Source organism: Vitis vinifera, chromosome 10, assembly GCF_030704535.1.
Source record: "Vitis vinifera cultivar Pinot Noir 40024 chromosome 10, ASM3070453v1".
Lineage (NCBI taxonomy): Eukaryota > Viridiplantae > Streptophyta > Magnoliopsida > Vitales > Vitaceae > Vitis > Vitis vinifera.
In genome coordinates, this window is record NC_081814.1 from 6,530,384 (window position 1) to 6,546,923 (window position 16,540).

Genomic DNA, 16,540 nt, shown 5'->3' on the forward strand with positions numbered 1-16,540 from the left:
TTTCACATGTTTAAGGTCCACACTATCGGGTCCAAAAGATATTTATCATAGAGTGTAACCAAGTGGATCGTGTCGTATATAGATTTAGGTTTTAATACGATTTCATTCCTCATATTTTCATCCAAAGGTTTTTTGTTTTCTTTTTTTAAAAATATTTTTAATTAAGGAGATTGAAAGTTCCATATATCTCATATTAATAATTTTAGTGTTTATTTGACAATTTTTTTGAAAAGCAGTTTTTTGTCATTCAGAATCAGAAAACAAGAAATCAAATTTGACAATTACCAACTGTTTCCAAGTTTTTTATTTTTAAAAACAAAAAACAAGATATTTTTATAAAATATATTTTAGTTGTTTTAATTTGTTTTTTAAATGATATTTAAAAAAATAATTATATAAGCATATAAAATAATTAAAATTAAAATATCAGATATAAAAATTATTTTTTTTTCAACAAAACAACAAAAAATAGTTTTCAAAATTTTTTTAAAAACTGTTTTTAAAACTAATTACTAAATAAGGCCTTAAGATTTTGCTGTGAAAGTTTACAAAAAAAAAAAATTAAATATTTAAAATAATTTACGATTAAACATATTTTCATATTTTCTGTTACTAAAAGAAAAAAAAAATTGCTCTTCACAACTAGGAAAAAAAAACAATTTTTATTTTTTAAAAATATACAATTCAACTTTCCAAAAGACCCACTCCTACAATTGCGCATGAATGGACGCATTTCAAGTTTGCCATAGAGAAATTCAGACGAGTAGATGCCTGAAACTACAAGGGACAGAAGTCAAAAAGATATACAAAGTCAAAGCAGCTGACATCTCTCCCCCGTTAACCGTCCGATTAAAAGTAGAATTAGTGGTCCACTAATCTGATTTCTCTAGAAGGGCCTTCATTCAAGTCATTTTAGCTCATTCCCTTGTCAGTTTGTTTATTTAGTGAAGCAGTAAAACATGACTGGAAGTAGAAATTTCTCACTTGATGAGTTATGGCGCAGGCTCATGTGCCCAACCGTGCACCCGCTTATCCTACCGTACACTCTTTTTTTCTGATTAGATATCACCGTGTCAGTCTGTAGTCATCCTCCTCCTGGATGATCTGGTATGATGAGTTCATCAATGTCAATGGACCTCACTAATAGACGAACATCTTTCTCTTCACGAGTCAACTAAACGAAGAAAATGGAATCCCAACTATACATGTGCTACTGCGCGTGCACGTCCTCTCCCTCTCTCACGGTTATCTCTCTAAAAGCCAGAAAAGATTGAGGATAGAGTGGAAGGTATTGAGGCTTTAGAGAGAGGAAAGCCAGGACAGAGGCATCTCGAAGCTGCGATGTTCGCACATCTTCTCCTGCTGCTTCTCTCCTTCTCATCAGCTTTCTCTCCTACTTCTGGGCATGGTAAAAATGCTGTTGCTTCTCTCTCTGTTATTTGATTGATTTGTCGAGCTTGAAAGATCTGAGTATTTAGGGGTTTGGAAGTGAATGTCACTACCATTTGAATCGCTTTTAAGTATCTTTGGCTTTTTTTTTTCTTTTTTGGTTTTGGTTGAGTGAGTGATTTTGAGCTTGATTTGAAGTTGTACGGCGAAAGAGCGGAAGCGTGACTGTTGATAGGTTAGATCTGTGTGTTTGCTGAGAAAATGTAGTAAAAAGAAAAGAAACCAGAGTTTTGAATCTGATTTCTGGTTATTAATCATGATCGGATAAATGGAATGCTTCAATAAACTAAGCCTGATACAACAATTTGCCTTAGTTGAATTTAATTCTTTCATGTGTCTTGGAAACAAAAATAGTTGCGAGTATAAGAATTGAGATTTTAACATTTTGTTTATCTTTTGCTTTCCTCCATTTCCTCAGAAAACAAACAGATGGTAAGTGAGGACTTGTAAGGGAAATGCTTTTGGATTTTTTGTTTTTTTTTGTTCTTTTGTTTTTTGTTTTCATTTTAAGTCATAATTATGGAATATTTTTGAAGAAATATGTTCAGTGGTTCCATTTCACTTATTTAAAAAAAAAAACCAATTTAAAATTTGCCGTCAAATCTTGAAAAGAAAGAGGATGAAAATGTAACAATCAAACATTTTTCTTAAAAGATTCTCAAAATTTTAGTTCTATCAAAGAAAAGAAAATTGATTTGTATACAGCCAGTAAGCCCCTAACTGAAAAGAAATTCAGACTCTCAAAATTTTAATTCTACCAAAAACAAAAATAGGATTAATGTGTATTCAGCCACTTAGTCCCTAGCTGTAAAGAAATTCAGAGCATTCTGTATTTATTGTGGACTCAACTGGTAATGCTTTTTGTGGTTTCCAGATATTTTTTGTTGATTATTTATTTTTATGCTTTGTTGGCACATTAAAGTTTTGTTTCATTTTATAAGACAGCTCTGCACAAAGTTTGAAATTTGAGATGTAACTTGTACATTACACATGAATTAGAGACATCTAAACTGCATATGAAGATTTTCAGAATCCATCGAATTTAGCATGTTTGAGTGTTTATGAAACATTCAAGTGACAGGTTTTTATTTTTGTGCTAAAGCAGGCCAGAGGATGAGATGATTCAACTTAACTTTTGTGTTTCTATTTATTTATATTCCCTTCATATATGGCATTGTATTTCTAATTCGATATTCTACACTGCAGCACCATATGCTATGCGCATAAGCTGTGGAGCTCGTGAAAATGTCCATACCGCACCAACCAATACACTTTGGTATAAGGATTTTGCGTACACAGGTGGTATACCTGCTAATGCAACAACTCCCAGTTTCATCTCTCCTCCTCTTAAAACTCTCCGCTATTTTCCTCTATCGGAAGGTCCTGAAAATTGCTACATTATCAATAGGGTGCCCAAGGGGCATTATTCAGTGAGAGTATTCTTTGGATTGGTTAATGAATCTAGTTTTGACAGTGAACCTCTATTTGATGTTTCTGTAGAGGGAACTCAAATTTATTCTTTGAGTTCAGGTTGGAGCAACAGTGATAACGAGCAAGTATTTGCTGAAGCCCTTGTGTTTCTTACTGATGGCTCTGTCTCTCTCTGCTTCCACAGCACTGGTCATGGAGATCCAGCAATCCTTTCAATTGAAATTCTCCAGGTTGATGATAAAGCATACAATTTTGGACCACAATTGGGTCAAGGGATAATCCTTAGGACAGCCAGAAGAGTGAGCTGTGGTGCTAAGCAGTCAAAATTTGGTGTAGATTATAGTGGCAATCATTGGGGTGGTGATAGATTTTGGAATTCCCTTCCTACTTTCGGTCAGAATTCTGATCACCCTCTCTCTGTTGAAACCAGCATCAAGCAGGCCTCAAAATCACCAAACTTTTATCCAGAAGGTCTTTATCAGAGCGCACTTGTTAGTACTGATAATCAGCCAGATTTGGAATATACCTTGGATGTGGATCCCAATAGAAACTACTCGATTTGGTTGCACTTTGCAGAGATTGATCAGTCAGTCACTGGTGTAGGGCAAAGGGTATTTGACATCCTGATAAATGGTCATATTGCATTTAAAGATGTTGATATTGTCAAGATGAGTGGGGATCTTTACAGTGCTCTTGTACTGAACACAACAGTTGCTGTTGATGGGAGGACTCTGACAATAACCATGCACCCTACGAAAGGCAATCATGCCATTGTCAGTGCCATTGAGGTTTTTGAGATTCTTTTGGCTGAGTCTAAGACTTTACTCAATGAAGGTACAAATGCCATCCTCCATATCATCATATATTTAAGTTTATTTCAACTTTCACAAATATTTATCACTGGCATGAGGCTAGCTGTCCTCATAATTTAAGGGATATTTGTTGTCTCATTCATTCTTTAATCTATATATATGTGTTTGATAAACCCTCACACAAACATATATCATGATTTGGTAAGTATTTAATGTTCCTTAACTGCTCAACGTAGATGTTGATTCTTATCAACAGTTGATAAATGGATTAGCCACCCCTGATAGGTAGTCAAGATAGCAGTCCAGGAAAAGGAGCTACTATAAGCATTTGCTTGGCTATTTGATCTTTTTCAGAATCATTGGGATTCATTGTTCTATAATGGCATGCATTCCAAAATGCTTTTTGATGATAAATAATTGGGTCAGATGTAGTTGATTAAAGATATAACATGGTGCTGATGAGGGTTTTGTCATTTGTTAAGACATGCTAGTATTTATTGAATATTAATGGAATAATGAAAGTGTAAGGAACAACCCTGATTCTTTTTTTCTGATCAGTAAAGAGCATCCCTGAATGACTTGTCATATTTCATGTAGAGATCTGCTTCACTTTGCAATTGTAATTCTAATTGAATTTTTTACAAAATTACAATTTACAAACTTCTTTGATTGTTTGATAGAAACCATGTCACAGACCCTTTTTCCTATGTTTATTTGCTTTTAGTTTATGGTCCATGTTAAATAATGAACCCTGGAAGTTGAAAGATATATAAACTGTTACTAATTTAATCATTATTCTTTTTTCTAGTTAGGGCTTTGCAGAAATTAAAAAGTGGATTGGGGCTTCCTCTTCGTTTTGGGTGGAATGGTGATCCTTGTGTTCCTCAACAACATCCATGGAGTGGAGCAGATTGTTTATTTGACAGTAGCAGTCGCAAATGGGTCATTGATGGACTGTACTTTCCTAATCCTCTGCCTTACATACCATTCTCTCTTCACTTATGATTTTCTAAGATCATTTATTTCCGTACATGGCATATCATCTTTGTATGAACTTGAATGGCTTTTCTCTTAATAGACCACATGTGGGAAATATTTGGAAAGGGATAAGCTTATTGGGAAGGATTCTATTTTTGCACATATGGTTTGCCAAAATGGTTATGATACATCATATAAGTTTACAAATTACACCATCATGACCTGAGAATCATTTTGGACACCTAACTGTTGATCAACCTCATCTTTTGTCAGTTCAACTGATTTGGTCCATAACTGTTTGTGAAAGATCTAAATATGAGCTCCTGATTTTTAACTACAATCCAAAGATTAACATAAGAAGAATGGATGTTGTGTGTTTTTTTATTAAAAATCAAAACAATTCTCAACTTTTTCAGTTTGACTTAAGCCAACTAAATCTTTCTCCCAAACTATTGGGCCAGCCATTTATATTCTGCTTCACTATTTTGGTTTTTCTCTACTCTAGTGAGGCCTTATTCCAACTGTTTAGTGTCATCTACATGATTCATTTTCACTATTTAGCTCTATCTAAGGTCATATGCAGTGAGTTATAACATCAATTAAGTGATAAATCATCATTTTCTTCTCATAGCGCAGGCCCCTCCTCCCCCCCACCATCTTAACTCACTTTCTTTTGTCTTATCCTGATTATGTGCTATCTCTAGTTTATCGCAAATTATTTTATTTCTTTTTTCATCCTATCTTGCCTCTTATCAATCCTGAGCTCCTCATTTCAGTGTTACTTATTTCATGGATGTATTGTTTTCTTAAAACTACTGGCATTTCATATCACAAAGAATGTTGCCTTAAAAAAGCTTTTCTTTGGTCAAACAACGCACATAAGCTTCTCTCCACTTCATTTTTCCTCCTGTAGTTCATGGGCAACTTCCACTTTAATCTCCTCCTTACGGATGATTGATCAAATATTTCAGAGAGGTGCTTTTTAATTTGTAATTTTTATTAATTTTTAAACCTTTTAACTTTTCATTTCTTTTAGGGAGAGGGAGGGTTTAGTGGCAACTATTTCCATCATTTTTCACCATTTTCCATTTCTATTGCTTGTTTTACTGAATTGCATGTCATACATTCTGCTTTACTCCCAGATCACATATATCCTAATACCTGTGGATCCTACAGTATATATAGTTCTAAACTATATTGTAAGCAAAACAACAATTTTGTGGGAAATGTCCCTGAGGAAGTTAGCTTATTCAAACCACTGCAAAACGACTTAATGGACCTTTGATTTGAACCAAATATGATTGAAATGTATTCCAGAATCGCTAGTTACTGCTCCATTGTATTATATTCTTAATCCCATAAATAAATCTATTTGTATACTGCCTGTGTACATTTGGTGTGCCCGTTGTTGTTAGGGATTGCTTAATATATCTTCTGTTTGCCCATCCAAAAATAAAATTATTTGTACTTTTTCTCTTTGCCCAGAATCCTTTCTATCTATTGCTATGAAAGCAAGTAGGTTTCATGATTGATTGCAGCATGAAGCAAATTGATTTTCCAAAAGATGGATACTTTGTTATGTGACTTAGTTCTCCTTGGGGCTTGTTTGGGAACCAGGTTATTTTACCTTGGGGATTTCTGGAGGTGGAGAGTGGTGTGTTTATTTTATTGATTTATATGGAATGATTCAAAGCTTTGGGGGCCAGATAATTATTTTTGAATCAGCCAACGTATATATATAATAGAATCTAATAACTTAAGGGGATCTCTGGGATACATGGCCACCCGTAGCCTGCCAAATTTTGGGGGTGGCCTGATTTTCAGCAAAGTGGGCAATGTGTGCTGCCATGTGGCCCTTGTTAAAAGATATTTTAGTCTTTGATACCACAACAGATGGCACAGTTTTGAATATTCTTCACCTTTATTTTTCTGTATGGATATTAATTACATTACACTATTTTAGTTTTATGCATGTGGAAAAGAGTCTTTTTAATCTTGTTGAACAAGTTTAGGCAATACCCATCACAATCACCACCCATACACTTTCAAGTCTCAATTAGAGTACCGTATGGTCCAAATCTTGTTTAGGAAAGAATTAAGATGGAAATGTTTTCAACAGCTTTGTATTTAAATAATACTATGTTGTGATTGTGAGTTTTTGCACGACTACTCTTCATGATTAAACAACAACACATCTTCTCCTACTTTCATAGAATTGGGTGTATCTTTGTGTTCCTTGTGATCTCTCCCTATGCTAGTGAATTTGTGTATCCAATAGGTGCCTAATTGATAGACTCTGAATGGTTAGTTGAAGGTACAAATGGTGCACTGGGGACACTGGAAATTATTGTTTAGATTTGGTGAACTCTTGATTGGGAATTTAACAGGGATGATGATGTTGTGGGCATTTTGATAACTTGCCTTGCTTTCATAATGCTTTTCACCTAAATGAGTTTCCAGGGTATTTTGGGCAAAGGATTTTCAATATAATTATTTTTATTTTGTATAACTATTAAAAAATAGGTTAAATGAATTCAGAAAAGTCATGATATATTTTGATCAAAATCAGTTGATCTAGTTCCAACCTTGATTTATTTATGCAATTGGGACTAGGTTGGGAAAGGTTGTTTAACTCTGAAAAGAGTGTATTGTAAATAAATCCAATGAGTTTTCAATAGATCTGTTGACCTCTCTATGTCTGTGATCCAGATTACCATGGTTAACATCTTTATGATATTGGAACTCTCTTGTTGAACCATGATATTCAAACTCTGTTGTTGAATTTTTGCATGGATGTAGCCTAGTGGCACTGAACCATGTAAATTGCTCCTACCATGGTGCTTCATTTTTGCTTGCCTATTCTCTCCTATATTTAGCTGATCAACCCAATCCAGATTCTGGCTTTTTCTGCACTAGGACTTCTTCATCATTACCTCAATTTTTGTTCCTGTATGCATGGATGAATAAATACAATGGGAAATTTTTATTTGCAAATTAAGGGATCAAATTATCATATATTTTCTTGGTTTTAGTTAACAACATTTTCTAGAAGGAAAATATCTTCAAGAAAGTGTAAACCGATGGTTTATTTAATGTTTAAGATATTAAAAGCTGATATCATTTCCATTACTATTGCTTATGTGCTTTTAAGTAATTATACCTTTGCTTCTTCATGGACAGTGGTCTTGACAACCAGGGCCTGAGGGGTTTCTTACCGAATGATATATCCCAATTGCGCCATCTACAGAGCATGTAAGTTCTTAACAGAAGTTCTCATTCACTTTGAGTGATAAATTAAGGTGCATTCTTTGCCTGATATTTGGAATTAGAATTTTTTTTTTTTTAATTTACTGTTACTTTGGAATCAAGCTTGGAACCTCCCTTATCCCACTCCAACCCCTTGCCACTTGAGTAAGACATCAAGAGCACATAATAATTTGAAGCATAGGAACTAGTAATTTTCATATGATCATATTGGTGACTTATTGTTGCTGTGATCAAAGTAGTACCAAGTATGCCTCTTCAGAGGTTAGAAGCAATTAGATTCATTTTTCATAAGCAAATATTTTCAATATCTATGATATAATGGTTGCTTTTGTTTCCTACTGCAAGGACATATATACTTTGGAAGCCAGCTTTCCTATAACTGACATATATCCTTTGAAACCCAACTTTCCTATAACTGACATATATCCTTTGAAACCCATTTTTCCTATAACCTTGATGAAGTAATAAGATATGAATAAAATTGTACTTGCTGTATGTTCTGTGAAATATTATTGTTGCTTGTTCCTGTAGACAATGATAGACATTAAGCATGTTCCAAACTATCTATCACTAAAAGCATCTCCTTGGCTTGATGTCTCTTTCTCATATTTGTTTTTGTGCATTTACAGAAACTTGAGTGGAAACAGAATTCATGGGGTTATTCCACCGTCACTTGGATCAATAGCTGGCTTAGAAATACTGTAAGTACAATTTTATCATGATTTATCTGCTTTTGCACCATATTTATTGTGTTTGTTTTAATGCTGTAAATAAATGAAAATCTCCGTAAGTAATATTTTGTTGTACATGGAAAAGAGCTGCATGAATTAAAATTTGTTACTCTGCCAGTAGAATTTTATAAGTTACGTCTGTTGAGATCATTTTGCCTTTGAGGGAGGACTTGTGAAAGCAACAAGCTGATATATTGCAAAGTAAGGTGCCTCGCCTTTAACCAAAGTTTAAATGATATAGCAGGCATTTATCATGTGAAATCTAATCAGCTTGGTGGGCTTGTTGATAAAGTTCTAAAAGGCTCTAGTATGAAGTGTTGTACCTGACATTCCTTCGAACACAGGGTGTTCACACAAAGGCTTAGCAGGGAAAATGGTATTTTCATGAAGAGGGTTGAAATATAGATGAAACTTTGGTGCTCCTATATGTATAGAAAAAGAATGAAAGCAATAAAACTAATGGTTACTCTGTCATATTAGGATAAATCATTGTAAGTGTGATACCGATTGAAATTTTTCATGAAGATCGAAATTTGCATTGACATGAAGTTGTACGATCCCAATATGCAAGGCTTAATTTCTGGATAACTATAAACATATACACATCCATTCCATTATTTATGGTGTTATTTACTTTTATCCACTAACATAATGTCTTTAACACGTGTTGATTTGCAGTGACCTATCCTACAATTCTTTCAATGGATCAATTCCAGAAAGCCTAGGACTGTTGACATCATTAAGGAAGCTGTAAGATCTTTCAGCAGCTAATAGCTTATAAAAATGAGAATATAAAAAATGTTTCTCAATGTAAGTAATTCTGTTGCAGGAGTCTAAATGGCAACTCTCTATCTGGAAGAGTCCCTTCTGCACTTGGAGGACGGCTTTTGCACAGAGCTAGCTTCAAGTGTGTTACTACTAGTCTTGGTCTACAAAATATATATTTGGTTTGAAAATAGAATTATGGAAAAGGCATGAAAGAAAAAGTGAATTAGTTATATGCTACTACTTCTTCCACAGTAGATGCTTATTGTAGATGTTTCCAGTTTCACTGATAATGCAGGTCTTTGTGGTATACCGGGGCTACGTACATGCGGTCCCCACCTCTCCGTTGGAGCGAAGATCGGCATTGCATTAGGTGGATGTGTGGCATTGCTAGTCCTTGTTATCTGTTCTATTTGTTGGTGCAAAAGGCGAGAGAATATTCTGAGAGCTCAGAGGATTTCAGCAGGTAAAGACATCCATAGAAAACTAATACAAAATTTACCCTGTAGCATAGTAATGGTGCTACAACTTGAGTTAATGGAAAATAACCCTAGGATAATTATGTTTTAACAACAAGATAAGATGAGAAAATAGTGGTCATTATGAAAGGTTTGCTAGAATAGTAGAGCAGCCGCCACCACACTATTCCAATTTGTATCATGTTTTTTTAATATCCTCCATTGTCTTTGTGCAGCAAGAGAAGCTCCTTACGCAAAGGCAAGGACCCATTTTGCGCGTGATGTGCAAATGGGTAGGTTTCATGGTCATGACAATGCTCGAACTGCGGCTGAGAATGGACCTAGTCTGCTTTCTTGATCAGTCAACCCCCCCACCCAGGAGTCCGACTTGGTCCAAATTGCTCCTTCTCTGGTGACTGACTTCTGGGTGTGTTTTGGAACATGAAGCCTCCTTTTAATCCCGTTTGATTTTAAGACAGCAGGTCATCTTGATCTCAGGTTCTGCCTTGATACGTACCTCGTTTTCCTTCAAAATCTGGTCCACCCTTATCGTGGAGTCACTTCTGAAGTCCGATACTTTCTCTCGATGGAACAATACTGTGCTGATACAAAAATCTTGTATATTACTCCCATTCTTTTTCTTTTCGTTTCTAATTGGCCAAAAGTGTTTAACGAGTGCTAAAGAACTAATACATAGAAATCTAATCAGTTTTTTTAGTTCAATCCCTGATTCTCTATATGAACTAATACATTTGAAAAAAAGTTGGGCGGTCTGTTGGCTCTTCAAAAAGGTTGTACGCATCTTGAACCAGCACTTGGTTGCTCTGGTTCTGTATTATGTATGTAAATACTCTTGAACCAGCTCTTGGTTGCTGTGGTGTAAAAAAACTATGAAAATATGCAAAATATATATACAAAAAAGAGAGTGACGCATCCAAGTAAATAGGAGCTGAAATTCATCATGGACCCATTACGAGCTGAAATTCTATATTTGTTGTAGCATATTTATGGGGTACTGATTATACAGACATATACAGTGTCCTCTTTCTCCTCCAAACTTTCCTATTATGAAAAGTCTTTAATTTCTAATGGAATGAATATAGGACCTGTCCCAACCTCTTTTCAGGCAAATTATCCAATGCTTCCCTCAAGATTTGAGTAATATCAATGCTCATGGAAGTCTTCCACTGGATAGACACCATGGTAATGAAAATAAAAAATATAGAATGTGGTCTGTGATTTTTATATTTTTATTTGTTGCATGTACGTGCATACTTCTCTTTTTTGTCATTATAATAAATAAAAAAAAGTTAGATTGTGGGTCTGAGGAGAGTTGAAGGTTTTAGACATCATTCAAGTTAAAAAAATAAAAAAGGGGGGAAAAAAGGAAAAAGAAATTCTAGAAGGGTAGGATAGTGGATCAAGTGGTCCTGGGAGCGTTATTGAATGAAAACAATTAAGGCAAAAAATGTGTATTAAATGCAGGGGAGTGTCCGGAGTTACAGGTAAGTGGGTGCCCAACCGAGTGAACACGGCAGATAAAATAACTCGGGACGACCCAACTCGCCTGTCTCCTGCAACTCGACACCACGTATGTACCTTCCACGTGGGGGTGGGTGCAGCCTCTCTGAAAACAACCCACCACCCCTTTCTTCTCTCTCTGTACAAAACAAATGCTATCCTCCACTTACTATCCGACACGACACCCCCGTACCCCTTCTGCTTTCTGATAGAATAAAATCATCACTCTCCCTTTTTATATTTGTTCAGTCACCCAAATATATAAATCATTTTTAAATATATATGTAAACCAGAAAAAGAAGTCAGGCGCCGCTCATTAGCGCCGTACACAAGTGTAGGGCTTACGTCACCCAGGCGCGGAGAGTAGTCACATGACAGCCCCTGCGACACGTCTAATCAGGCGGCGGCTCTGCTCCTCTGCGGCCCCACCTCTCCTCTACTGCTCACGTGTACCATCCTCCTCTGCTGTGGACCCTTGGATTGTGCCTCGCATCACTAGTGGGATTATGATGAGGATCCGGTGGTTGAGAGAGTGTGGAGATGTTAGTCAGTTGGAGAGAGGGGATTAGATTTGGGGCTTTGATTTGTTTATTTAAAGGAGAGGCCTGGCCGTCCAGCCGGCGATTACGGGAGACTGAGTGGGGCCCTCTACTTTTTATACACACAGTTCTCTCGTTCTTTTTCTTCCTCTCTCTCTCTCTTTCCCTCTCGGAGCTCCTCCCTTTCTCTTTCTCTCTCTAGTGTTGAAGAGTTAGTCTCTCTGCTTCACTCATGGCGTCTTCTCGTGAGGGCCACTACAGAGGAGTGAGAAAGAGGCCATGGGGGAGATACGCAGCTGAGATACGCGATCCTTGGAAGAAAACCAGAGTCTGGTTGGGCACTTTCGATACGCCAGAAGAGGCTGCTTTAGCCTATGATGGTGCAGCTAGATCCCTCAGAGGAGCCAAGGCCAAAACCAACTTCCCCGCACCCGCCACTGCTTTATCACTCGACCTCAACGCGCCATCCGACCGCTGGAGCTCGCCCTCCGGCCGCCTCGTACTCGGTGAGTTTCTGCAGACGGGTGTTCTCAAAGACATGAGCTGCGAGGGTGGTCCCTCCGCCAAATCTGACAGTACTGTTTCCGTCGCGGTTCCGGCACCGGAAGTCCCTACTCCGGCATCGTTTTTTGGGATTGTCCGACGTGGGTTGCCCATCGACTTGAACGAGCCTCCACCGTTGTGGCTGTGATGATAACTCTCCCTGACCATGTAGCATTTTAACGGAGTCGTTTTGATCTGTAATCTCTGTTCTATTTTCCTGGCGTTTCGTTTTTTCATATTTTCCTTAAGAGAGAGAGCGAACAACCAATTTGAAAGAGTTAGAGACGACGATATCATATCATATCATATCATATGTACATATATGTTTTTGTATTCACTTATCACTCAACACTAAAACCTCCCTTAGATTCCACAATTCAACTTCCACACCCATGGATGACTCATGCTTCTACTGCAGACCCTTTATCTTACCGTTGCCTCTGCAGTCCGCCCCCACTCACCCCAACGCTGATGAGCATCGTCTCTGCCTTCTCTTGCCACCAAAGAAAACTGCAACTCTCCCCTTCCCTCCCACGCGCCATTGTCATGAGAGTGGGCCTCCATTTCAGTTACGGCTGAACTGTACTTGTCGACTGCCGTGCGGGAAGCAAAGCGTGCGCGCGTAAGCATTCCCCCTTTTTTTAGTTCGCAGTTCCCTACTCCAGAATCTATGCTGGCGCGTGGGTCCGGGGGTAGGCGCGTGTGCTGGTGCTTCTATTATCCAATACATCGATTTTCTCGCTAATTACTAGTTAAAGCAGAGAAGGATAAGACGCGGGTGATATCGCGAGATGGAAGGAAATATCGCGCGTGGGTGGTGTAATGTTGAATGGTTAGGATAATTTGCCTTTAAGGAGTACGTCATTTATCCATGAAAGGAAATGGACGCGTTGTCCATGTGCCGGCTTTCTGTCACTTTCGCTCTTTCCTCTCTGTTTTCTCGGAATCTCTCTTTGCTTTTACTCCCATATATAAATTTCTTTTTTCTTTTGGCCAAATAGCAAAATGGTCCCCCCTTCCCTGAATTCATGCTGAAATTTCAATTTTTTTTTTTAAATTATAATTCAATTCCTGTCAAAATTGCCCGAAAAAGGGAATGGTGCTCTCTACAAATCCAAACAGACAAGCTATGGCCGAACGCCGCCCACTATACTCGTTAAGCCTCCCTCCTTTAAATTTCATCTCGATAGAGTTGATCGTGTAATAAAATGGAGTTCAACTTTTTATTTTCAACGGAAAGCAAGTTCCAAAGTCTTGAGAGACTTCACTCCCACCAAAAACATGCCCAGCAAAACCATTTCCGGAAGCTTCTTTGACTGAATTAAAGTAAACACTCAATTATTCCAAAGTTTCAACGCTGACACTGTTGAGCCAGAGAGATTCACCTAACTTCCTCTCCAGCTGACACTCGTGCCTTCAAATATCCATCCATCCTCCTCACAGATTCTTTCCAATTTAAATAAATAAAGATTTTAAAATAATAATAATTATTATAATAGGCACTGAGGGTTCAGAGGTAGCCTTACACCTACACCCAGCTGAATCAGTTTTGATTTCCAAGAATGAATGAATAAATAAATAAAGAATTCTAAAAATATCTTTAAAATTTTTCAACCTTTGAGCCCAAGATAATAATGATACATGATGTATGGAAGACTGCAAGTCTCTCGCAACAGTCATACAATATCTCAAAAGATTTGCAGAAATTATTAAAATAAAATTATTACTTTGATTTTGAAAGTCAACTAGCTGTTAGGGGGAGGATTTCAAAAGTAGCACCAAGCAGTCGGTGGTCAATCAGTGAAGTTTCTAGATTGATGTAGAAAATACATTTTTCCATGATGACTTTCATCGAGCTAGAAATTTGGTTCCATCCCAATATGCATGCATTTGTTATGACCCTTTCATTGAGCAAGATTTTGTCACTTTTGAAATCTTAGTGGAACCTACGGTATGAGTTGCCTAATGCCTGAGCCCTGAGCCCACCTACGGTAGTTGTTTACATGTATGAATTAATTCATCTTTTAAGCTATTATATTCCAAACAAACCTAAGTCTTTGTTCCTTTGTTCTAATTTCTATGTCTAAAGGAAAATAATCCAATACCGACATTCTTATATGAGAAAAAGTTTAGTCGAGTTGCATGTGTTGTCTACCATTTTTTCTAGTTAATATAATAATCTTATATGCGTGTAGTCACATGCCACAAAATCATATTCAAGGTAGGTGCTCTTTAAAGTATGAAATAAAGGACTTTTTTTATTATTTGATGTACATGATTTGATATGGCCCATATTTTAAATATTTGATTAGAATACTTGTTAAGGCTTATTATATAAAAGGAGGATTACATGGCCCTTTATCTCTATTGGTCAACCTTCTCTCTTTTGGCCTTTTAGATAGTGATAGCGAATAAAATATGGTAACATTTGACGGATGGAACCATGTAATGTTTTAAAGTTTATAGTAGCTTTAAATGCTAATAATATATTTGATTGATTGCAAAGAGAAAGGAATTTAAGAAAAAGTTTGTCTTAGAGGTATCGAATAATAGATTCAAGTGTAAGTACCGGAATAGAATATATAGTGTTGGAGCGTGAATTTTTGGATGAGGGTTCATTAATGAGCCAGTCCAACGGCTCCTCATCGGGACCTTGTGTGAACACATAAACCCCTCGTGAGCTAAACCCTTGCAAGTAAGGAGAGGTTGATTGATGCAAGGCTAATTGCCTAACATTGATTGGATTGGTGGTTATTGTGTCAATGTACAAATGTCTCATGGAGGCACAATTGGTCAAGTAGTTACAAATTTTTAGGCTATGCGTGAACTTGTCAAGGCCTCTATCAGTTGACTAGGGTTGCACCAGCTAATGGTTAAAAACAGTTGGGTAGGACAGGTTGGCTTCTACTCATTGTAACTATTGGTAACTTTTTAATTGTACCTTTTGACCGAATGTTGTTCGGAAACTCAATTGGTGCGATCCCTTCAATCAATATCCCTTACGGTTTGTCATAGGTTGGGGAGTACCCAATATACTTAGGATTCTTCATCTTTTCTTTGAGTATAGGTAGTGTTGTCCACGGTGTGGTACAAGGGTCCTGTTACGCCTGTTCAGAAGCCACACTCTTTTTGTCAAGTTATGACTAATTCGCCTCTAAGAGTAGCCCCGATCTTAGGGTCGGAGCTTGGTTCAAGGGACTCATCTTGCCCAAAAGAAGGCTCGAACCCATTATTTATCTTTTTTTTTTTTTACTGATGTGAGCATAGACAATTGTGAGGAATTTGAGTCCCATGTGTGGAAAAATGACAATGGAATGGGTTCGGGACGGATCGCCCTCATCCCAACCCTTTTTTGTTTATTTAAAATAATTCTCATTCATATCGTTTAACTTTTTTTTTTTAAATTTAAAAATATATATATATTTTAGATTTTTTAATTATATTAAAATAAATATATTTTATAAATAATTAAATAATTATATTTTATATAATTTATTTTATTAAAAAATATTTTATTATTATTTATATATTAAAAATAGTAAAATAAAAATTAATTTAATTTAATTTTATATATAATCGGGACGAGACGAGACAAGGCAATACCCAAACCCACTCCAAATTTGTTCCGAGTTTTAAAAAAATTCTCAAAACTGTCTCAAATATGTTTAGTTAAAATTGAAACTCGTCATTTTAAGGACGGAGACATGATAAGTATCCAAAAACACCCATTCCATTGTCATTCTTAATTGAAGGTTTTAATGTGGTCAAATTGATCTAGATGACAATACTGATTTGAGTAGACAAGGCTTCATTTTGACGAAGAAGTTGCTTGAATGTTCTATGTATATCATCCATTTAAGCCCAATCCAACATAGTAACCGCAACCTAGGTGCCATCCAAGTGTTCCTCGATAATTGAGGTGGGAGCTCATATTTCCTCCATAGCACTCACAACTTGGAATTTATTGGAACAAGGCTAAAAAGATGAAAGTTAAACAATGTATGGGGATGAACAAACTTGCCCTTGTGCTCTGGCTTAAACGCCTT

General features: G+C 36.6%; 2 protein-coding genes across 2 annotated transcripts; both read left to right on the top strand.

The window, feature by feature from the left end:
• Window positions 1-1,075: 1,075 nt before the first annotated feature.
• LOC100265740 (receptor-like protein 4) lies at window positions 1,076-10,614 on the top strand. The gene is made up of 9 exons (XM_002279755.5): window positions 1,076-1,408; window positions 2,656-3,714; window positions 4,501-4,648; window positions 7,851-7,922; window positions 8,567-8,638; window positions 9,347-9,418; window positions 9,498-9,575; window positions 9,715-9,899; window positions 10,128-10,614. Exons 1-9 carry the CDS (start codon window positions 1,342-1,344, stop codon window positions 10,247-10,249), a joined length of 1,875 nt encoding a protein of 624 aa, XP_002279791.2. The 5' UTR covers window positions 1,076-1,341; the 3' UTR covers window positions 10,250-10,614.
• A 724-nt stretch (window positions 10,615-11,338) lies between these two features.
• LOC100243417 (ethylene-responsive transcription factor 12) lies at window positions 11,339-12,851 on the top strand. The gene has a single exon (XM_002279724.4). It carries the CDS (start codon window positions 12,184-12,186, stop codon window positions 12,640-12,642), a length of 459 nt encoding a protein of 152 aa, XP_002279760.1. The 5' UTR covers window positions 11,339-12,183; the 3' UTR covers window positions 12,643-12,851.
• Window positions 12,852-16,540: the final 3,689 nt, after the last annotated feature.

Coding starts and splice junctions, on each gene's coding strand:
- LOC100265740 (XM_002279755.5), top strand. CDS start 1,342: ATGTTCGCACATCTTCTCCTGCTGCTTCTCTCCTTCTCATCAGCTTTC. Junction 9,419..9,497: donor TTGACATCATTAAGGAAGCT/GTAAGATCTTTC, acceptor ATTCTGTTGCAG/GAGTCTAAATGGCAACTCTC. Junction 9,900..10,127: donor AGCTCAGAGGATTTCAGCAG/GTAAAGACATCC, acceptor GTCTTTGTGCAG/CAAGAGAAGCTCCTTACGCA.
- LOC100243417 (XM_002279724.4), top strand. CDS start 12,184: ATGGCGTCTTCTCGTGAGGGCCACTACAGAGGAGTGAGAAAGAGGCCA.